The 23,324-nt window shown below is 47.5% G+C and overlaps 1 protein-coding gene across 3 annotated transcripts in view; it reads right to left on the reverse strand.

Annotated features, from left to right (window-relative positions):
* Nucleotides 1–23,324, reverse strand: part of LOC308276452 (ubiquitin-conjugating enzyme E2 E2) — a gene marked incomplete at both ends in the record, with an annotated part of 621,585 nt that overhangs the window by 36,019 nt on the left and 562,242 nt on the right. Inside the window, one exon of one of the 3 annotated variants that reach the window (XM_080715231.1) lies at nt 22,914–22,964. The exons of 1 other annotated variant lie outside the window; for it this stretch is intronic. In XM_080715231.1, coding sequence (XP_080571357.1) covers nt 22,914–22,964 — 51 coding nt within the window. Of the gene's footprint in view, nt 1–22,909; nt 22,965–23,324 lie in introns of those variants that run through there. One more of the 3 variants, XM_080715234.1, reaches the window with a different exon arrangement.

Below are 23,324 nucleotides of genomic sequence, written 5' to 3' on the forward strand. Positions count from 1 at the left end.
CACCCTTCCTTCTGGGTCTCCACTGGAGTAAAACCTTAGTAATAAATAATACAGGATGGCTTTCAGACCTTCTGTGCCCCCCCCCCACACACACCCCTGGGCACTACTTGAGCCCGATTTTTTATTTTTTAAAGCAGTCACCCTCAAATCTGCGATTCTCCCATTTCAGCCTCCCAAGTCCTGAGATTACGGGCGTGCACCACCACTCCTGGCTTTCTGAATCAAGTATTTATTGGGATCTTCCAAACGGACTCTGTATTAATATTCTAAAAATAGGAAAACCAAGTTATCTAGAATAAACCAAATTAAATTAATTAATGTAGCTGCTTCCAAGGGCACCTTTGGAACAAATGCATCTCCAGTGGGAAAATCCATTAAACTCCTCTTACTTATATGAATATCATTATCAAACAGTTCACTTGCAAGGAAGATCCATGTTATATACCTTTTTTTCCCCCTTTGGTACTGGGGATGTGACCCAGGGGCGTTCTATCTCTGAGCTACACCCTCATCCCTATTTTACTTTTTATTCTGAAACAGAGTCTTACTAAGCTGCTGAGGCTGGCCTCAAACCTGTGATCCTCCCGTCTCAGCCTGCCAAGTATTGGAATTATAGGTGTGCACCCCCATGCCCAGCTACACCACTCTTTTTTAGGTCAGAATCAATACAAAACTTAGAATATACAGTATAAAATATATCACTATTCTAGATTTTGCTGAGGAGAAAAGAGTTACAGAAAATAAAAGAAAGTCCTGAGAAATGGAACAGAAACAGTAAAGCAGACGTGGTACTATGAAGTTAAAATGAAATCTGAGCTGGGCATGATGGCGCACTCTTGTAATCCCAGCATTTGGGAGGCTGTGACAGGAGGATCACGGTTCACAGTCGGCCTCAGCTACTTAGTGAGGCCATTTGCAACTCAGTGAGACCCTATTTCAAAATAAGGAATAAAGCCGGGGCGTGGTGGCGCTCGCATGCTTGTAGTCCCTGAGTTTGTGATCCCCGTGCTTGGGAGGCAGAGACAGGAGGATCGCGCAGATTTGAAGCCAGCTGTGCTGGCTTAAGAGACCCTGTTTCCAAATTTAAAAAAGTATAAAAATAGGTCTGGGAGTATAGCCCAGAGGTAGAAGGGTTTCCAGGAACCCCAGTACCGCCAAAAAAAAAAAAAAAAAAAAAAAGGAATAAAAAAATAAAATAGGGCTGGGGGTATAGCTTGGAGGTAGAATGCCCTGGGTTCCATCCCCAGTACCGCCAAAAAAAAAAAAGAAAAGAAAAGAATCTGAGTACTTTATATTTTTCTAATAGGTCTCTACCCACCCTAAGAAAATGCAATGGCTCCTACCTTACTAAAAATGTAGGTTCTGATAGATGAACTATTTGTATCTAAGCCCTGAGAGTGTTGCTGGGGGCTGACCCGTCCAGATTCTTCCAGAGCGCAGAGTACTGAACTAACCTGGCCTGTCATTAAAGCTCACTTTCCTTCCTTTCTTCTTCCCTCCTTCCTTCTCTCATTTATCTGTGGTACTGGGGATGGAACCCAGGGGAGCATTCCATCTCTGAGCTACACCCCAACCCCATTTTATTTTTACTTTGAAACATGATCTCACTAGGTTGATGAGTGTCTCACTACTTGCTGAGACTGTCCTCGAACCTGTGATCCCTCCCGTCTCTGCCGCCTCCAAAGTACTGTGCCAACACATCCCGCCGGTTCCTTCCTTTATAAACAAGTTTTCATTTTGTTAAATTGGCTACCAATACTCGAGAAGCTGAGACAGGAGGATCCCATGTTTGTGGCCAGCCTTAGCAACTTAGCAGGGCCCTGTACAACTTAGTGAACTGTTAAAAATAAAAAATAGCTGGGTGTGGTGGTACACACTTGTAATCCTAGTACTTGGGAGGCTGAGACAGGAGGACCACACAGGTTCATGACCAGCCTCAGCTACTTAGTGAGACCCTCTACAACTTAGTGAGATGTTTCAAAAATAAAGAATAAGCCAGGCGTGGTGGCGCACACTTGTAATCCCGGTGCTTGGGAGGCGGAGATAGGATGATTGCACAGGTTTGAAGCCAGCCTTGCAGGCTTAAGAGACCCTGTTTCCAAATAAAAATATAAAAAACAGGTCTGGGAGTGTAGCTCAGAGGTAGAAGGGTTTCCAGGAACCCCAGTACCACACAAAATAAATAAATAAATAAATAGGAAAGAAAGAAAAGCCGAGTGTGGTGGCACATGCTTATAATCCCAGTACTTGGGAAGGTTAAGCAGGATTGCAGGTTCATGTCCAGCCTCAGCTACTTAGTGAGGCCCTCTGCAACTTAGTGAGATCCTGTTTCAAAATAAAGAATAAAAATATCCGGCTGGGGGTGTAGCTTGGAGGTACAATGCCCCTGGGGTTCAATCAGTCCCACAAAACCCAACAAGCCAACAACAACAAAGAAAAACAGTAAAATAGGGCTTGGGATGTAGCTTGGAGGTAGAATGACCCTGGTTTGATCCCCAGTACCACAAAAAGTAAAAATGAAATAAAATAAAAAATAAAAAAAAGGCCGGGGTTGTAACTCAGAGGTAGACTGCCCCTGAGTCCAACCCGCAGTACCAACCACCAAAAAAAGAGGAGAGAAAAAAAGATCTGGCAAAAAGAAGCTTCTGCTTGGCGCAGGAGGCGGCGCTCCCCCAGGCCAGCGTGGGCCCCGCAGCAGAGGGCTGGGGAGCCCTGGGGAGCGCCCAGCTTCTGCTGTCTGATATCCACAACAGCGTTTCGGTTTGGGGTTATCAGACACACACTTGCCTACTCGGTGACATCACCTTTTTATCTAAATGAGCCAGGCTGCTGTTCCCTTGCAACACACGGAACCTTAGCCAATACCAGAGTGGTGCCAGCGGACTAACCCCAGAGCGGAGTGGCCGAGGGCAGCGGCCCACTGGAGCGTGGGCGAGCGGAGCGGGCAGCCCCATGCCAGCAGGCAGCCACGCCGCGCCGCCTACGCTGCTGCTTTTCCAAACCCAGGAGGACTTCAGCAGGACACACACACACTCTCCCCTCTCTCCTTACAATTCTTCGCCAGCCGTCACGTCTCCGTGTGTATGACCGGGAGCAAGGAACGAAGCCAATGGTTCTGACAGTGACTGACTCCTCGACCCACCTCTACAGTCTTGGCAGGGGAAATTAGAAGAGTTCATGGAAAGGGCTTAACGTAAACTTGAAGCCCGCTCTGAAAGACCCCTTGACTAGGAGAGAGCATGGCCCAGGGATCAAGGATCTGCACGTAAAGACTGGAAACCCTGCCAGGCGTGGTAGCGTAAACCTGCGACCCCAGAAAGATCGCAGGTTCAAAGCCTGCCTCCGCAGCCTAGTAGTGAGCCTCTAGCAACCTAGTGAGACCATTGAGAGAGAGAGAGAGAGGAGAGAGAGAAGACCTGGCAAACTCTAGAGATAGAAGCAGTCGTTAAAAAATTGTATATCCATAATATTTTCTGAAAATATTAGAAAAACAGCGGGTTGTTTTTTGTTGTTGTTTGGTGTGGTACCAAGGATTGAACCCAGGGTCGTTTTACCTCAGCTACATCCCAGCCCATTTTTTCATTTTTAAACAGGGACTCACTCAATTGCTTCCTGTTGGCCTCAAACCTGCATCCTCCTGTCTCCGCCTCTCAAGTCCTAGGATGACAGGCATGCACCACCAAGTATGGCGAAAAAAATCTAAGTTATCCTAGAGCCGACATTTCAGGTGTGGCGGGGTGGCAGGGCTGTATCCTACGATGCCAGGGCTTCCCTGTACCAAGTCCCTGGGTGGCAAAGCGCAGGGCCATCTCCCGGGGGCCCCCATCCAACGGCCTGCCGCCTGCTCACTGGCGGCGACCTGGCTGGGGGCTTTCTCCTTCTGTTCCTTGCTTTTCTCAGGCGTCCCTGATTTGCACACAAACACAACGTGTGGGTAAAAGGGGGGCCCATTTCTCCCTCTCTTCCAGACCCCTTCCGCAGCCCTTCTGCCTACACCTGGTGCCACTGGCGTCCCCTTGTATTGAGGCCTCTACCCTTCTCTGACTACAATCTGTGATCCCGCCCACTTCATTTTCTCTCAAGAACAAAAGAGAAAGCCGGGTGTGGCGTGCACGCCTGCAATCCCAGTACCTGGGAGGCTGGGGGACTGCAGGTTTGAGGCCAGCCTCAGCAACTTAGTAAGGCCCTCTGTAACTTACTGTGAATCTGTTTCCAAATAAAAAAAAAATAACAAAATGAGGCTGAAGGTGTGTAGCACAGAGGTAGAATGCCCTTGGGTTCACAGACACACACACACACACACACACACACACACACACAAAACCAAAAAGAATAAAAGGAGAGGGGCTGCCCCCCCACCCCATCCACCCACTGGTCAGTTGCTGGAGGGCTCTTATTTCCCCCTAAATTTGCTGACTCCTCCCTGTCACCCCATCGCTGACAGCCAGCCCCACTACTTATCGATGGCCTTTCTCCTCTTCTTCAGGGGCGCTGGAGACGGGATCAGGTCTGCCATCACTAAAGACACATCGGGGGGTAGCGCCTGAGCACTTGGTGGTGCTGGGTTCAGGAAAGGGAGTGATGCAGACGCATCGACCTGCTCCAGGTCACTAGCGCATCTTCACATCGCACCTGTCACAAGCCACTCAAGGTCTCCTGGGCCGAGAGCACCATGCATACTTTTGTGGTGTTAGAGGCTGAGCCCTTCTACCTCTGAGCTACCCCCAAGCCCTATTTTAGATTGTATTTGGAGACAGGGTCTCACTAAGCTGCTGAGGCTGGCCACCAATCTGCCTCCCAAGTATTGGGATTACAGGTGTGCGCCACACCCCCAGCTACACTTTTATCTCTACATGTACACACAAACTCAAATACTCAGTTTTGTACCTTTAGTCAAATAAAAATGTTCACTCGAGTCTTTTTTTCTGATGGCAGCTATTGACCTAACATTTACTACAAAAGTAATATTTACAATGCAGTAACTATTAATCAGTAGCTGCTTCAACTAGCACTGGTAAATACCCAAATAACCACCCACTTTTCTCATCTATGAAAACGGATCTACAAGTGTGTGTGTGTGTGTGTGTGTGTGTGTGTGTGTGTGTGTTTTACTGGGAATGGTCCCATGCTTAGGCACCTTCTGGTGTTAGGTACAAGAAACAGAAATAAAGCTATTGCAGTGATGCCAATCTGTAATCCCAGCTACTTGGGAGGTGGAGGCAGGAAGATTGAAACTTTGAGTCCAGTCTAGTCAATTTAGCAAAAACCTATCTGGAAATAAAGAGATGGAAGCCATGTGTGGTGGCGCACGCTTGTAATCCCAGCATTTGGGAGGCTGAGACAGGAGGATCCGGATTCTCGGCCAGCCTAAGCTACTTAGTGAGGCCCTCCACAACTCAGTGAGACCCTGTTTCAAAATAAAGAATAGAAGCCGGGCATGGTGACGCACGCTTGTAATCCCCGCGCTTGGGAGGCTGGGACAGGAGGATCGCACTGGTTCGAAGCCAGACTCGCTGGCTTAAGAGATCCTGTTTCCAAATAAAAATATAAAATAGGTCTGAGGCTGAGACAGGAGGATCTCACAGGTTCAAAGCCAGCCTCAGCTACTTAGTGAGGCTCTCAAGCAACTTAGTGAGACCTTGTTTTCAAATAAAGTATAAAACAGGTTTGAGAGTATAGCCCAGAGATAGAAAAGCTCCTGGGTTCCACCCCCCAGTACTACAGAAAAAAAAAAAAAAAATCAGGCTGGGGGTGTAATTTGGAGGTAGAATGGCCCTGGATTCCATCCCCAGTACCGCCAAAAAAACAAAAAAACAAAACAAACAAACAAACAAAAAAAAAAAGACCCTGTTTCAAAATAAAAATAAATCTGGGAGTGGTGATGTACTTAAAATCCCAGCATTTGGGAGGCTAAGACAGCAGAGATAGACCGTTTCTGAGTTCAACCCCCAGCACCCAAAACAAACTAATTTAAAAAAGGGCTGGGGATATATCTCAGCAGCGCATGTCTGGCTTGTGAGAGGCCCGTACAAATAAATAAATAAATAAGTCATATTTTTAGGAACTTGGCCTGTTGGAGTAATAGACACAAATGACCATAGCTGAATGTGATGTTTATTATAAAGAGGTGTATTTATAACATGCCAGGGAGCCAGGCACATTACGCACAGCTGTAATCTTAGTACTTGGGAAGCTGACGCAGGAGGATTGCGGGTTCGAGGGCAGCCTCAGCAAATTAAAAAAAAAAAATAGGGCTGGGGGTGTAGCTCAAAAGAAGAATGCTCTGGGGTCCAATCCCAGCAACACAAAAATAAATAAAGTGCCATGGGACAGGGGAGAGAGCGTGCGGGGCTCTTGCGTGCGTGCTAGGGCAACTCCGGGACCTGCGGCAGCCGGCTCCTGGCAGGAGCTGTTCTATCTGTGCTCTGAAGCACAGGGCAGAGCTGGGGGGCTTGGGAGGGGGCGCCCAGGGGCAGGCTGACCATAGTCACCCCCAGGGGAGGAACAAGACGTGTCAATTACAGGGACTTGTGCGTCACCTAGAGCGTGGGGTACTCGATTCTACGGACATCTGGGGCCTGAGGTTTTTAAACAAAAGGATATGATAATTAAACCCGTACTGGAGAACACGTCTCCATGGCCACTGACGAAAACCATCAGTGGCGAAGCTGTAAGACACGCCTGGCTTCTAACAGTCAGCTGCAGGTCTGCATGGGCGGTGACGGGTGACCGGGAACGATGCCTGCAATTCCCAGAGCCACTGCCAGAGGCAGCAGAGCACGCTGCTCTGGCTAGGCTCCGCAGGCTTGAGGACGAACCCCAAGAGCCAGGGCACCCAGGACAAGCACACAGCCACTGAAGCTTCTCTTTTTTTGGGGAGGAGGGGTACTGAAGGTTGAACCCCGGGGCACACTACCTCTGAGCTACAATCCCAGCCCTATTTTATTTTATTTTGAAATAGGGTCTTACTAAGTGGCGGAGGCTGGCCTGAAACCTGCAATCTTCCCATCTCAGGCTCCCAAGTACTAGGATTACAGGTATCTCAAAAGCCCCCACAGCACTGAATACAAAGCAGAAAAGAAGGTAAACTAAACGTATATGCTAAACACACAGAGTGGTCCAGAGTCTCCTTCATTATTTACTTACTAATTTATTTTTGTGGTACTGGGGATGGAACCCAGGGGCATTCCACCTCCCAGCTACACCCCCAGCCCCATTTTTTATTCTTTATTTTGAAACAGGGTCTCAGTTAAGCTGCTGAGGCCTCGCAAGCTGTTGAGACTCGCCGCAAGCTTGCGGTCCTCCTGTCTCAGCTCCCAAGTACTGGGATTACAAGCGTGCACCACCACACCTGGCTTCATTATTTTGTATAAAACAAATACTCAGAATATTGGGCAAACTCATTCATATCATTCCTAAAATTCACTTCAAATTCAAGTGAAAATTACATAATTTCCTTTTCATTTTGGTTATTTTTATCATAGGTATTCTTTCCCTGAGAAAATAGCTATGTTATATTCCCACTGAAATGTCCCCTTAAGAATTTTCAATGCCATGTGTAAAACTTCTCTAATGAATAAGTGAAAAAAAATGTCCTAAGGGCCCTTTCCTTAGCTGTTGATTAGCTCAGGGGGAAATAAAATCATAAGAAACTGCTCCAACCTTTCTGCAAGAAATGATATAATTCCTTATCAGTGAAACCCCAGGACCTCCTGGCAACAGTTTATTAAGATACACTGAAGCCGCATGTGGTGGCTCACACTTGTAGTCCCAGCATTTGGGAGGCCGACACAGGAGGATCATAGTTCGCAGACAGCCTCAACTACTACTTAGTGAGGCCCTCTGCAACTCAGTGAGATCCTGTTTCAAAATAAAGAATAAAAAGTAGGGCTGGTGGTGTAGCTGGAAGGTAGAATGTCCCTGGGTTCCATCCCCAGTACTGAAAAAAAAAAAAAAAGAAGAAGAAGAAGAAAAAAAAAGATACACTGAAGTTGAGTGTGGTGGTTCATGCTTATAATACCAGTACTTGGGAGACTGAGACAGAAAGACTAGGTTCGAGACCTGCCTCAAACACTTAGTGAATATCCATTTCAAAAAATTAAAAAAAATAAGCCAGGTGTGGTGGTGCATGTTTGTAATCCCAGCATTTGGGAGGCTGAGACGAGAGGATCGCGATTCATGGAGAGCCTCGGCTACTTAGTGAAGCCCTTTATAACCCAGTAAGACCCTGTTTCAAAATAAAGAATAAAAAATAGGGTTGGGGTTGTAGCTCGGAGGTAGAATGCCCCTGGGTTCCCAGGAGAACACACACACACACACACACACACACACACACACACACACACACACAGGTGTTGGGCATGGTGGCACACCTCTAATCTCAGTACATGGAAGGCTGACATAGGAGGATCAGACGTTCCAGGCCAGCTTCAGCAACTTGGGGAAGTCTGGTTTCAAATTAAAAAAAAAACTTCATAAAGAGCTGGGGGGTATAGCTCAGAGACAGAATTCCCTGGGTTCAATCAAATTATATTTCACTTTATAAATTTTCTATCTTTAACATATGTAACATATCAGCAAAGTCTTAGTACACATGAAGTTTCAAATACACACTTAGGAATGATCACATCACTGCTTCAACCTGTGTGCGAGGCGCTCGCTTCGGGAGGCTGAGACAGGAGGATGGCGGTTCACAGACAGCCTCAGCTACTATTTAGTGGGGCCCTTTGCAAGTCAGTGACACCCTGTTTCGAAATAAAGAATAAAAATTAGTTTTGTCCCTAGTACTGCAAAAAAGAAAAAAAAAAAAAAAACTAGCCGGTCACAGAGAGTGAAGGGCCGTGTTTCTGTCATATGCAGAAGGGACCTCGCCAATGAGGAGACACCGCAGTGGGGCCAGGAAGGCGGTCTAGGGGAGGGGAGTTAATGAAGGAACCACTACCATCGGCTTTGAGAACGTGTGAAAAGACCAGTGTCAACCTAACATCCTGTAGGGGGTGGGTGCAGGGAGGTGCTGTGCGTGTGTGACACCATCACACGGGGCTGCATGATGATGCATCGGCTTTGAGAACATGTGTGAAAAGACCAATGTCAACCTAATATCCTGTAGGGGGGTAGGTGCAGGGAGGTGCTGTGCGTGTGTGACACCATCACACCGGGCTGCATGATGATGAGACGTGAATGACCAACAAAAGTACAAAAACTGAAGTAACAAGGCTTGGGGCGCAGCTCAGAGGCAGGACCGCCTGGGTCAGTCTCTGGTGACGGACACATACCCACCCCTAGGGAAAAATGACTACTCCAGAAAAAGCATCTACCAATCCTCCAGGACGCTAGAGGTCATTCTGATTTGCGCTGCCCAAAGTCCGATCAAGCCTTCAGGTGCCACAGGAGGCGGGGTGGCCTGGAACCCCGGGGAGATTCGACCTCCGATCTACACCCCCAGCCCTTTCTAGTTTTTTGTTTTGATGTCTCCCTACATCGCTGAGCCTGGCCTCGAACTTGCAATTCTCTGTCTCAGCCTCCCAGGACTGGGATTTCTGGCACGTGCCGCCACACCCGGTTAAAGCCAAGTGCTTGGTGCTCCCCGGCTGCCGGTCACCACCGCCTTGCGTCAGGTGGACCGCCGGGCGGGCGGGCGACCGAGACAGGCCAGGAATTTTTTTTGTTGGCTTTGCATGCTACATGTGCCTTGACAGCCACACTTCAGCCAACCGAGGAGCGGGCCGAGGAGCGGGCGCCGCTTCCCTCCGCGGGCTGAGACACATTTCTGGCGACACATTTCTGGCGGCACAACTTTAATCTTAACTCCTGCATGAAGATATGTCGGCAGAGTCAGGCGTGGTGGCGCACGCCTGTAATCCCAGCACTTAGAAGACTGAGATAGGACGATCCCAGGCTGGGGGGCAGCCTCAGCAACAATGAGAGACCCTGTTTCAAAACGAAGAGAAAAAGGGCTGGAGGCGTACCTCAGAGGAATGCCCGTGAGTTCAGGCCTCAGTACCACACACTCAAAAAAGGTCTGCAAAATTGTTGTAAGAAAGCTTGCAGAGTACTTCCATAGCCTACTTTTATGAAATGGATTTATTTATTTATTTATTTTTTGCCTGTGTAGTACCAGGGATGGAACCCAGGGGCAGTCTACCATTAAGCTGTAACACCAGCCCTTTTTAGTTTTTAGTTTTATTTATTTATTTATTTATTTATTTATTGCAGTACTGAAGATTGAACCCAGGGGTATATTACCTCTGAGCCACACCCCCAGCCTGATTTTATTATTTTGAAACAGGGTCTCACTGAGTTGCCGAGGGCCTCACTAAGTAGCTGAGGCTGTCCGCGAACCGCGATCCTCCAGGTCTCAGCCTCCCGAGTGCTGGGATTACGTGCTGGGATTACAAACTGGGATTACAAGCGTGCGCTACCACGCCCGGCTCAAACAATTCTTATGTATTTGGTATCCTACATATTTTTTGACTCACTCAAGGGGCCAAATTGTTAATCCTACTCGTCTTGGTGCATACTTGTTAAAGAATAGATTTTATCAACCCTCAGAAACTACAGGGTCACACAGTTTTCGGTTCAAGTGACCACAACCACAACCACTCTCTCCAGAAATCCAATTGGCCAGCCATTTTCTTCTGAAAGGAGGAAGGGAGCTGTGCTAGCTGGTCCGTGCCTATAATCCCAGGACTTGAGAGGCTGAGACAGGAAGGCAGCAGGTTGGAGGACGCCTCCACAACTTTTTGAGCCCCCTCAGCAACTGAGCGAGACCCTGTTTCAAAATAAAAAGGACTAGGGATACAGCCTGAAGGTAGACTCCCACTGGGTTCAACCTCCCCCACACACAAAGGGGGCACGGAGGGCAAGGGGCACACCAGGCTGAGAGAAAGCCAGACACGCGAGAAAGAGCTGCCGCAGGATGTCAAGCAGAAAGGAAGACGCGAACAAGGCCTACAGGAGTGTTTTGGGTACAGGGAGTGCTGCCCATCACACAACATGGCGTCTATGGCGTGAAGGTCAAACGAGTGAAGGTCACCATGCTCAAGCCTGGTGCTGCTCCAGGGGCTGGGTGGAACTGCAGGACAATTGTGGAGGGCGGGGCAGGGACAGGGTCACTGGAGGGTGGAGGCTTTGGACTAAAACAGATGCTGAATAAAGAAAAGTTTAGAGGAAGATAAGGCAGGGATCCTCCTCTCAGCCTTCCAAGAACTGGGATTACAGGCAGGCACTCTTGTGCCTGACTTGCACAAATAATGCAAATTTCGCCTTTCCTCCTCTGTGGAAATACATCTCAGTTTTTAAAGGTAATTTATTTACTGGAATTGGTGTTATAAAAATTTATTTCTTACCGGACTTTACTAGAGCACGTTTATTCTAGATAAAAGTTCATTGCATTGGTACTTTTTTTTTAATAAAAGACCCTGAAAGAAACATTTTATTGTAAGCACCCGGAAGGATTTCTTATAAACATGAAAGATAGCTCTCCTCTTATCTAAGCGACTGATTGAGAGTAGGCGTAGGTTGAGTGATTGCAGTAAGGAACCGGCGCAGGGACAGGCAGGAAAGTCGCAGGGACAGGCAGGAAAGTCCGCGCCTCCTGTCTGAGGCCTCTCCCTGTGGAGGTCCTCCCATCACGCAGCCACTTAGTGAAATCCGGTTTCAAAATAAAATATAAAACTGGGATGAGAAGTAGAATGCCCCTGGATTAAATCCCCAGTATCACAAAGCAAAAATTGGAGAGCCAAATTCCTGTGCTGCCAAAATACTGGCGGCTCCACCTGCTCTGTCCGCGTTCCCCTGACAGTAGCCAGTGCTTTGAGGGTCACAATTAATCACTCTCAGGACTGGAAGAATGACTCCTAAGCCTAAAAATTTCTGATTTCTACCCTCAGTGATTCAAATTAAGCAGGACCGAGAACACTGGCATAATCCAAAACAAATACGACACGATCAACAGACAATTACATGAAGCTCAGAAGGTGTTTCAAGAGCTCTAGACACACACAACTCAGGGGTGGCAGTGCATGTCTATAATCCCAGAATTGGGGAGGTTAAGACAGGAAGATCCCAGGTTCAAGGCCAGCCTCAACAACTTAATGAAACGGTTTCAAAACAGAGGTACAATGTCCCTCAGTTTCATCCCCATCACCAAAAAAAAAAAAAAAAAAAAAAAAAAAAAGAGTTGTAGGTATCTAAGTACAGCCTGGCCCAGTGACCATGCCTATAATTCCAGTACTTGAGAGACTGAGACAGGAGGACTTCAAGTTGAGTCTCACTGAGTCAGTGAGACGCTGTTTCAAAATAAAATTGTAACCAGGCATGGTAGCACGCTGTTGTAATCCCAGCATTTCGGAGGCTGAGACAGGAGGATCCAGGTTTGTGGACAGCCTCAGCTACTTAGTGAGCCCTTTGCAACTCAGTGAGACCCTGTTTCAAAAATAAAGAATAAAAAATAGGGCTGGGGATGTAGCTCGAAGGTAGAATGCTCCCGGGGTCCCATCCCCAATACCAAAAAAAAAAAAAAAAAGAAAAAAAGAAAAAAGAAAAAAAAATCATAGCTGGGCCTGATAATTTGTAATTATAATCCTAGTACATGAGAGGCTGAGAGGGGAGGGTCATAGGTTTGAGGACAGCCTCATCAATAGTGAGACTCAAGAACCTAGTGAGACCCTGCTTCAAAATAAAATTAAAGCTGGGCATGGTGGCGCACGCTTGTAATCCCCACGCTTGGGAGGCAGAGACAGGAGAATTGCACAGGTTTGAAGCCAGCCACGCTGGCTTAAGAGACCCTGTTTCCAAATAAAAAATAAATTTAAAAAAGTATAAAATAGGTCTGGGGGTGTAGCCCGGAGGTAGAAGGGTTTCCAGGACCCCAGTACCCCCCCCCAAAAAAAATCTAAAACTAGGACTAGGGGATAGCTGGGAGCTAGAATGCCCATGGATTCCACCCAGTAACACACACACGCGCGCGCGCGCGCGCACACACACACACACGGAAGAAGGAAAGAAAGAAAGTTGTGTCTTAGGGACAAAATGCCCCTGGGGCCAACCCCTAGTACCATTTTTTAAAGAGTTCTAGATTCTTTCAACGTGACGCACTGAAGCCGCAGCCAGGCTTTCTAAGGATGAGAAAACCAAGTATGACCAACTTCTGCAGTGTTGAAAGGAAACACTCGGACCCACTCAATAACTCGGGTGCATTCTTGAGTTTAACCAGAATACAAAAGGTCAACACAAATCAAAGAATATTTAAACATTTTTAAGGACAGCAGCGGCAAGTTACTGATTTTCTAATACTTGAGCTCCCTGGTCGAAGTAGGTCCCGCGCAGGGAATTCATGGAAACGCGATGTCCGAGTTCCGCGCCTCAGTTCTGATACCTGTACCCAGTGCTAGTTATAAAGACCAAGAGGGGCTGGAGTCTCAGAGTGGTGGTGACTCTGGTGGGCGGAGACCTTTGAGAATCCGCTGAACACGCCTGTCCTTGCCCATCCGAATCCTAGGTAACAAGGCCAGGAAATGCTGCCCTCAAGAGTCTAGATCACGTATACCCAACCACCTTCCTAGATGGCCGCAGCAACTCTCCTAAGAGGAGAGGCGTGCAAACATCATCTTGAAACCACGCCCTCTTTTTCACCATCCCGTCCAAATCGGGGCTCTCCTGGGGCTCTCCTGTGCCAGTCAGCAGCAAACCTGCAGCTGTGAAGGGCGGCGGTGGCGGGCCACCTCCACCTCCCCTGCCTCCATGCCCTGACGGTCTCCCTTGCGGCACGCCACCCACTCGCTGCTCTGACACCCCGCCTGGATTGGTACTCTTCCCTGTCTCCACACTCGGCTTTTTCAGCGTCAATCTGTGTGCCAGATGCCCAGGTCTCCATCCTAGACCCCCTTCTTAGGCCTTCTTTTCTTTCTAGGTGAATTAGAGGTCGCCCAAGTGTGTACCTATGTCTGGGAGAGGAGGCCACTGGGGCCTGAACCCAGAGGCAGTCTATCTCTGAGCTAATCCCTTGACCCTAATTTACTTATTTTTTGTGGCACTGGGATGGAACCCAGCGGCATTCTACCTCCAAGCTACACCCCCAGCCTTATTTTTATTCTTTATTTTGAAATAGGGTCTCACTAAGTTGCAAAGGGCCTCACTACGTAGCTGCGGCTGTCCTCAAACCGCGATCCTCCTGCCTCCCAAATGCTGGGATTACAAGCGTGCGCCACCAGCCCAGCCCTATTTTATTTTCTATTTTGAAATAAGTTCTCACTGAATTGCAGAGGGCCTTGCTAAGTTGCTGAGGCTGTCCTCCAATCTGCAAGTCTTCTATCTCAGCCTCCCAGGTACTGCGATGACTAGTGTGCACCACCACACCCAGCTTGTTTATGTATTTCAACCTCAAAATAGTCCTCTGAGCACCAATGACCTATCTGCAACTTCTGTCAGCCACCTTCATTTGGAGGCCTCTGGGGAACCAATCTGAAACCCCACATATCTGAAAGGGGTCTTGTCTGCCCTCTTCCCGGCACCCACGCCCACCCACACCGTGCACACGCAGCCCCATCACCAAACCCACCATCCGATGATGGTGGGAATCACGAGCCTGGGGTCACGTGAGCGCCTTTCTCCCAGCTCCGATGACATGGGAGCACCACGGCCAGGGCTGCACCCGTGCCATCACTGCCACTGCCATTGCCAGGTGCCCTCCCGCCGGAACGCGCCATGGGCCGGGAGGCTGGAAATGCCTCTCAAATCATGGCGAGATAATGCCACTCCGAGCTTCAAAATCTGAACTGGCTTCCACAGGCTTGCAGTGAAGCCCCAGCTCCCCACACCGCGGGGCACGCGCTCATGCTTGTAATCCCAGTACTTGGGAGGCTGAGACAGGAGGATTGTGGGTTCGAGGACAGCCTTAGCAAGCAGTGAGACTCTAAACAACCTAGCGAGAGACCTTATTTTCTATTTTTGGTAGTACTAAAAATTGAACTCAGGGGCATTCTACCTCTGAGTTCTACCCCCAGCCCTATTTTTTTTTACTTTTTATTTTGAAACAGGGTCTATGTTGTAGAGGGCCTCACAGCCTGAGGCTGGCCACGAACCTGCAAGTCCTCCAGTCTCAATTTCCCAACTACTGGGATTACAAGCGTGCACAGCCAAGCCCAGCATGAGACCCTGTTTCAAAATAAAAATAAAATAGGGCTGGGGGTGTAGCTTGGGGGTAGAATGCCCCTAGGTTCCATCCCCAGTACCAAAATAATTTAATAAAGTAGTAGAGAACAGTAAGCCTCCCAGGTTGCAAACCCTCCTAACAGCTCTGTTCTCCCCAAGAACACCCCTGGCCCTGCAGGACTTCCTCCCTGGGGCAGGACCCTCCCCCCCAGGGCGGGACATTCATGTCACCTAGGCCCTCCCAAGGTTTACCTGTGGGTCAAAGGAGCTGTAATCATTTGCATATATGTTTTAAGATAACAGCCTTTAGCACAGGGCGGTCGGGGATGCTCAGGCCGGCCTGAAGAGCCTGTAGCCGGCAGGGGAGGCGGCTTCCCAGAGTTAGAAGCCAATTCTGACACCAGTAGCGAGGTCTTTTGTTCGAGTTTAGAGCGCGGCTGTGCAAGCGAGGCTGAGCAAGAATGGGCTTATTATGAAACCCTGTCTGACTTAACTGGTGACAGGGACTGTGTCAGATGTCTCAAGTGGGTGCCAGCGTCTCAGCCGTGACCGACGATCTGTGGCTGCTGTAGGACGGGGGAGTGCCTCCAGAAGCCCCATGGATTTAGGCAAACCCACACGTGTGGACCAGAGGCAGACTCGACCACACCTTCCCCATGGACCCTCATACCTCGCTGATGGGGTGCCACTCAGCAGGCCGCCAGCCAGCAAGGGCCCGCTGGAAGCGGGACGGCCATTTCCCCGCTTCCCAGAGTCTTCTCGAGAGGGGAATGAAGACATTCTATTAAACCACCAGACCTAACGTGGGTTTTTGAGTTTGTGTTTTAACAAATATGCTCCGTTTCCCCTTTCTTGGGCACTATAGGGATACAAAGATTTATAATCCCTGTTTTGTGTGTGTGTGTGTGTGTGTGTGTGTGTGTGTGTGTATCTGTGGTACTGGGGATAAAATCCAGGAGCATTCCACCTCCAAGCTACATACATCCCCAGTCCTATTTTTTTATTCTTTATTTTGAAACAGGGCCTCACCAAGTAGTTGAGGCTGGCCATGCACCTGTGAGTGTGTGCTGCCACGCCTAGCTATAATTCCTGCTTTCTGTTTCTTTTCTTTTTTTGTAGTAGAGGGGCTGGAACCCAGGGGAACTCTACCTCTGTGCTTTGTCCTTCTAGCTTCACCCCCTATTTTTTATTCTTTATTTTGAAACAGGGTCTCACTGAGTTTCAAAGGGCTTCACTAAGTAGTAGCCAAGGCTGTCTCTGCCTCCCAAGCGCTGGGATTACAAGTGTGTACCACCAAGCCTGGCAATATAATTCCTGTTTCCACTGGACGCGGTGGCGCACACTTGTAATCCCAGCATTCGGGAGGCTGAGACTGGAGGATCGTGGTTCGCAGGCAGCCTCAGCTACTTAGTGAGGCCCTTTGCAATTTAGATCCATTTCAAAATAAGAAATAGGGCAGGGGGTGTAACTTGGGGGTTAAGTGCCCCTGGGTTCCATCCCAAGACCTGCAAAAAAATAAAAAAATAATTTCTGTTTTCAAGGAACATGTTTGGGAGAGAATAACCCGGAAACAGAGACTGCTTCCCTGAACTCTACGTAAGCTCAAGCACCAAACTGCTTCTCATTCTCTAGAAAGCTGTCACTCCACCAAAACTCCAGGCCACTAACCTTTCCCAACGTGCGCTCTTGCCCTACAGTGACAGGCACCTATAATCCAAGTACCTGGGAGGCTGAGACAAGAGAATCACAGGTTCAAAGGCAGCCCCAGCAACTTAGTGAGACTCTCAACAACCCAGTGAGACCCTAAATCCAAATAAAAGATAAGGCTGGGGGTGTATCACAGATCTAGGTATAAGTTCAATATCTAGTACCAAAACAACAAAAAATAAATAAAACAAAACAGCTGGGTGTGGTGGTGCATGCAGGGATCCCACTACTTGGGAGGCTGGGCAGGAGGATCAGAGGTTCAAGGACAGCCTCAGAAACTTAGCAAGGCCCTCAGCAACTTGGTGAAATCCTGTTTCTAAATAAGAAATAAAACAGTCGGACTAGGGGTGTAGTTCAGAGGTAGAATCCCCCTGGGTTCCATCCTCAGTAACATAAATAAATAAAGAATAAAATAGAGCTGGGGCTGGGCGTGGTGGCGCACGCTTGTAATCCCCGCACTTGGGAGGCAGAGACAGGAGGATGGCGCAGGTTCGAAGCCAGCCGCGCTGGCTTAAGAGACCCTGTTTCCAAATAAAAATATAAAATAGGTCTGGGAGTGTAGCCGGGAGGTAGAAAGGTTCCATCTCCAGTACCACCAAAAAAAAAAAAAAAAAAATAGAGCTGGGAGTGTAGCTTGGAGGTAGAACACCGCTGGTGTTCAATCCCAGCACCACAAAAAAATTTAAAAAATGTGCTCCACTTTTGGCCTCAATTCTACATCCTACTACCCTGTGTTTAAAGAACATTACATCTCCCTCTTACACACTTTCACTCTTTTCTGTCTGCTACCTCTCAGCCTCCACAGCAAGCTCACAAAGTCTTACATTTTAAAGGCCAAAGAGAAGACTTCTTTGACCCCTCTAGTCTTTCAAAGTCTTGTGCTCACTCTCCTCCTCCTCCTTTTGCAGAACTGAGGATTGAGCCCTGGGGCATTCTACCTCTGAGCTACATCCCCAGCTCTATTTTTTATTTTCAAATAGGGTCTAAGGTGCAGATGACCTTGGAAAGTAGTTGAGGCTGCCTACAAACCTGTCTCAGCTTCCCAAGTACTTGCGCAAGACCCTGTGGTAAGATTAAAATAAGCTGGGTGTGGTGGCACGCACCTAAAATCCCAGCACTTGGGAGGCTGAGATGGAGTATCACAGGTTTGAGGCCAGCCTCAGCAACTTAAGAGACCTTTTTTCAAAACAAAAAATAAAATCCAGGCATGGTGGTACATGCTTGAATCCCAGTACTTGGAAGCTGAGATGGGAGTCTCAGACTTGGTGAAGCTATTAGTAACTTACTGATACCCTGTTTCCAAATAATAAAAGTAAAAAGGCTGGGAAGTAGAAACCCAAGATCAATCCCCAGAACCACAGAATGAATGAATAAATAAGTAAACGATAAAAAGGCTGAGAGTACAACTCAGAGGTAGAATGCCCCTTGGGTTCAGTCTCTAGTATCATCAAAAAATAAGTGTTAAAAAAAAAAAAAGGCTGAAGGTATAGCTCTGTGGTAGGCACCCCCTGGGTTCAATCTTTAGTATCACCAAAGAAATAAAAATTAAAAAGGGCTGGGTGTATCTCAGAGGTAGAATGCCCCTGAGTCTAATTTCCAGCTCAATTCCCACAATAAATAAATACGTAAGTTAAATAATTAATATAGCAACAAAAGTAAAAATTTTAATTCATATGACTTAAAAGTTCCCACTGGAAGATGTCTTCAGAAAATAAAGCCGTCATTACTTGTAGAGGATAAGGTAATATGTACATTTTCTTGCAAAATAAAAATGATTGTACTTTCTTGGAAGTCACACATTTTTTCTTAAAATCCTAAAATGAGCCTGGTGTGACAGCGCATGTTTGTAATCCCAGTACTTGAGAGGTTGAGACAGGAGACTCATAGGTTCGCGGGCAGCCTCAGCTACTTAGTGAGGCCCTCCGTAAAATAGTGAGACCCTGTTTCAAAAATAAGGAATTAAAAATTAGGACTGGGGTGTAGCTCGATAGAATGTCCCTGGGTTCAATCCCCAGTACACCTACCCACCCACACACCCACCTAAATGTACTGAGGTCTGCCCACCATCGACCGCCCACCAGCCACACAGATTACAACTTCTCCACATCACAGGTAGCACTCAGTTTCACCATTAAGGGGTGGAAGGAGTGTTTTCCAAAGAGAAAAATGTTCTACCTGCCTCAGAAACACAAACTTCGTACCTATAAAATCAGCTAAAACAATGTGAAACTGCAGTGTCCTTATTCCTGTTTTTAATTTTTTTTTTTTTTTGTGGGTCTGGGGATGGAATCCAGGGGCATTTGACCTCCGAGCTACACCCCCTTCCCTGTTTTTATTCTTTATTTTGAAACCGGGTCTCACTGAGTTGCAGAGGGCCTCACTAAGTAGCTGAGGCTGTCCGCGAACCGCGATCCTCCAGGTCTCAGCCTCCCGAATGCTGGGATTACAAGTGTGTGCCACCACACCCGGCTCTTATTCCTATTTTTAAATGATTAATACCATGAAAATCTTCAACTTGCTTACAATTTCAAATTTGATGACACTTATCCACAAGAAAGCCATTATGGGTTGTTTTGTTTTGTTTTTGTTTTGCGGATCTGGGGATGGAACCCGGAGGCATTTGACCTCCTAGCTACACACCCTGTCCAATTTTTTATTCTTTATTTTGAAACAGGGTCTCACTGAGTTGCAGAGGGCCTCACTAAATAGTTGAAGCTGTCTGCGAACCGCGATCCTCAGGTCTCAGTCTCCCGAATGCTGGGATTACAAGTGTGCGCCACCACGGCCGGCTCAATTATATGTTTTAATAAGTGATAATAGTTTTGGCTGGGCCTATAATCCCAGTACTTGGGAGGCTGAGGCATGAGGACAGGTTCAGGGCCAGCCTCAGCAACCTAGAGAGCCTGCTTCCAAATAGAAAAAATAAATAAGGCTGGGAATGCAGCACAAAGGTAGAAGGGCCCCAGGGTTCATCTCCAGTACCACGAAAAATAATAAGTAAATGATATTAGTTTTGAAATTATGCTTAAAAAACTTTTATCATAGCCGGGCCTGGTGGCACACGCTTGTAATCCCAGCATTCAGGACGCTGAGACAGGAGGATCCAGGTTCGAGAACAGCCTTGGCTATTTAGTAAGGCCCTCTGCAACTCAGTGAGACCCTGTTTCAAAATAAAGAATAACAGCCAGGCGTGGTGGCGCACGCTTGTAATCCCTGTGCTTGGGAGGCTGAGACAAGGAGGATCGCGCAGGTTCGAAGCCAGCCTCAGCTACTTAGTGAGGCTCTCAGCAACTTAGTGAGACCCTGTTTCCAAATAAAATATAAAAAATAGGTCTGGGAGTATAGCCTAGAGGTAGAAGGCCTCTGGGTTCTACCCCCAGTACCTCTAAATAAATAAAGAAAGAAATAAAATAAATAAAGAATAAAAAATAGGGCTGGGGGTGAAGCTCGGAGGTAGAATGGCCCTGGGTTCCATCCTTAGTACCTCCAAAAAAAAAAAAAAAAATTTTATCATCTGATTAGCTTGAGCTGTATCAACTCCCAAGATATTCACAAGAGGAGAGGCGAAATCAAACAGCAGGAATAGAGCAGACATACGGGAGGTGGCCATCAACCCCAAGCACCCACAGGCTTCCGTGGGAACAGCTGTCAGCATAGCTCCGCCTTCTCAACAGGTATAGAGATGATTAGCACGCGAGAAAGCCTCAGGAATGATTACGAGATTCAGGTACTACTATAGTGTAAGAGCATTTCACACTCCAAACCACTTTCCTCACCAGGCAGGACTGAGCTTCATCGACACCGCCCTCACCTTCATTTAAGACCAAATAACCCCACTTCACACTGACCAACACTCAGAGCAAATGTATCCACTGGAGTGGTGGTGCCTGCCTATACTCCTGGGGGGCTGAGAAAAGAGAATCACAGGTCTGAGGCTAGCCTTGGCTATTTAGGGGGACACTTAGGAACTTAGCAGGACCTCCTTTTAAAATAGAAACAATTAAGATGGCTGTGTTGGCACACGCCTGTAATCCAGGGCGGTGCCTGTAATCCCGGTGCTTGGGAGGCAGAGAGGGAGGATCACAGGTTCAAGGACAGACTCAGCAACTTAGTGAGACTGTTTCAAAAACAAGAGCGGGGAGAGGGGTACTGAGGTATAGCTTTGAGATAAAATGCCCCTGGATTCAGTCCCCAATACCACACACACACACACAAAATAGAAAATTATTTTAAAAACTAGGACTAGGAGATGTGACTTGGAGGTAGAATGTTCTTGATTTCAATCCCCAGTGCCCCCCACCACAAAGCGTATCATCAGTGTATTCGGGTGAGACATAAAGTGCACACTTGTAATCCGGTTACCCCAGGGAGAATGCCAAGTTCAAGGCTCACCTGGGCAACAGCGAGACCCTTCCTCAAAATAAAATAAAAAGGGTCAGGAATATAACTCAGTGGTAGGGTGTCCCTTGGTTAAATCCCCAGAAACACACACACACACACACACACACACACACACACACACACACACTCCAAAATAGCAATGCTAAAGTTTGCATTAGACCTACTAGTCTGAGTTTAAAATGTTCAGTGCTAATAGGCAAAATATTTCATTTAGCTATCAGCCTGAGTATTCCTACAGATTCCTTCCTTCCTTTCTTTTTCTTTTCTTTTCTTTTTTTTTTTTGGTGATACTGGAGATGGAACCCAGGGCATTCTACTTCTGAGCAACACCTCCAGCCCTAGTTTTTATTCTTTATTTTGAAACAGAGCCTCACTAAGTAGCTGAGGCTGTCCACGAACCTCCTGTCCCAGCCTCCCAAATGCTGGGATTACAAGTGTGCGCCACCACGCCCGGCTCCACATACTCATTTAAATTCTGCATATGGTCACTGAATATTCTGTGAGTAACTTCTACCTGTCTGTTTAAAACACTAATGAAATTTAACATCCCATTCCAATGCATATCCTGACAACTGAGAAGTAGGTTAAATGCTAGTGTGTGTGTGTGTGTGTGTGTGTGTGTGTGTGTGTGTGTGTGTGTTACTGGGGATTGAACCCAGGGGCATTCTGCCTTCAAGCTATACCCCCAGCCCTTTTTATTTTTTATTTGGAAACTGGGTCTCACTAAATTGCCTCACCAAGTTGTAGAGGCTGGCTTGGGAGCTATGATCCTCCTGTCTCAGCCTCCCAAGTATTGGGATTACAGGTGTGCGCCACCACGCCCGGCTTACCCTTCATTTTTAAACTGCGGGACTTACAGAACTAAAGACTCCCCCGTAAGTCCAGGTTCTGCCGTAACACAGTTACAGATCCTCCTTCACTGCGCTGCTGATTTTGAAAGCCATCAAGTCTTCCTTCCACCTTGACTCAACAGCAGCAAATGGCCATTCTCAATGAAGGTAGGGGACCAACGAACCCTTTGGTCCAGTTGGTTCAAACTGTTTTAAAACGGAAACGCACGTGTATACGTGTACAGTCTGACTGAGGCAGTATCAAGGAAAAACACCAATTGTACGTTTAAATCTCTAATTAAAAACAAAGCCTCTCTATCAAAGCCACAAAGTATTTCCTGAATTGCTCTGCCAAAAGTTCAATACAAAATCACAGAGGATGGAAATACATTTGAGGATGGTGTTTGATTTAATTCCATCTCTACTGGTTTAGCAGACTCCTCTAGCAAAGCAGTTTTCTCAACCCAAATGTACCGGAGCTCCTAAAAGGTTTTACACCATCCTCAAGCCACACATCCAAGACCCACCAGGCAAGGGGACACTTTGAAATTTACTTTGCAGTTTTATTTCATACACATAAAAGTGTCCACTCCAAATAAATCCATTATTTCTCTTCCACACAGGACTCAGCCAGTCGACAGCTCGTCAAGGCGTTACACTCAATAAACGTCAGCAGTGCGTGGATGTTAGCTCCAACACAGGGAATTAACCAAAGCAAAAAACAAAAACACAAAGTCTTCAGTGAAACAAAGGGAAAACCCAAGATAGAGATTAGAAGAATTTTCAAAAGCAAGAAAAAAATAATTCTGAAAGGCAGCTCACCTGCAGTTAGGAGGAGGATCTAAAGTGATGTCTGCCAGTTCTTTCTGAATCCTGGAAAGGGGAGAGAAACAGCAGGCATTAGGGCGTGGGCCTCCACCTGTAAGGCAGGTCTCATCTCGCGATACTTAGACCCCTGGGGCAGGAGGCCGAGCACATCCCGAGGCCGAGCACATCCCGGGCCAGGGTCCAGGATGGGGAGGCTTGCCTGGCCGCGGGATGCAGTCCTGCGTCCCATCCCCAGCACCGCAAAAGACGGGTCCCTAGCTTAGGAAGCACAGCCTTTTTCACAGAGGTAGGTAGTGAAGCCGCAGGGAGGTCCTGCCACCATCCACAGGGTCTGGGATCCAAAACCACCTCGCACACCCAGGCCTCCTGGCCCTGGGAGGTTTCCACTTAGGAAATCACGGCTAC

Source organism: Muscardinus avellanarius (genome assembly GCF_963383645.1).
Source record: "Muscardinus avellanarius genome assembly, chromosome: 18".
Lineage (NCBI taxonomy): Eukaryota > Metazoa > Chordata > Mammalia > Rodentia > Gliridae > Muscardinus > Muscardinus avellanarius.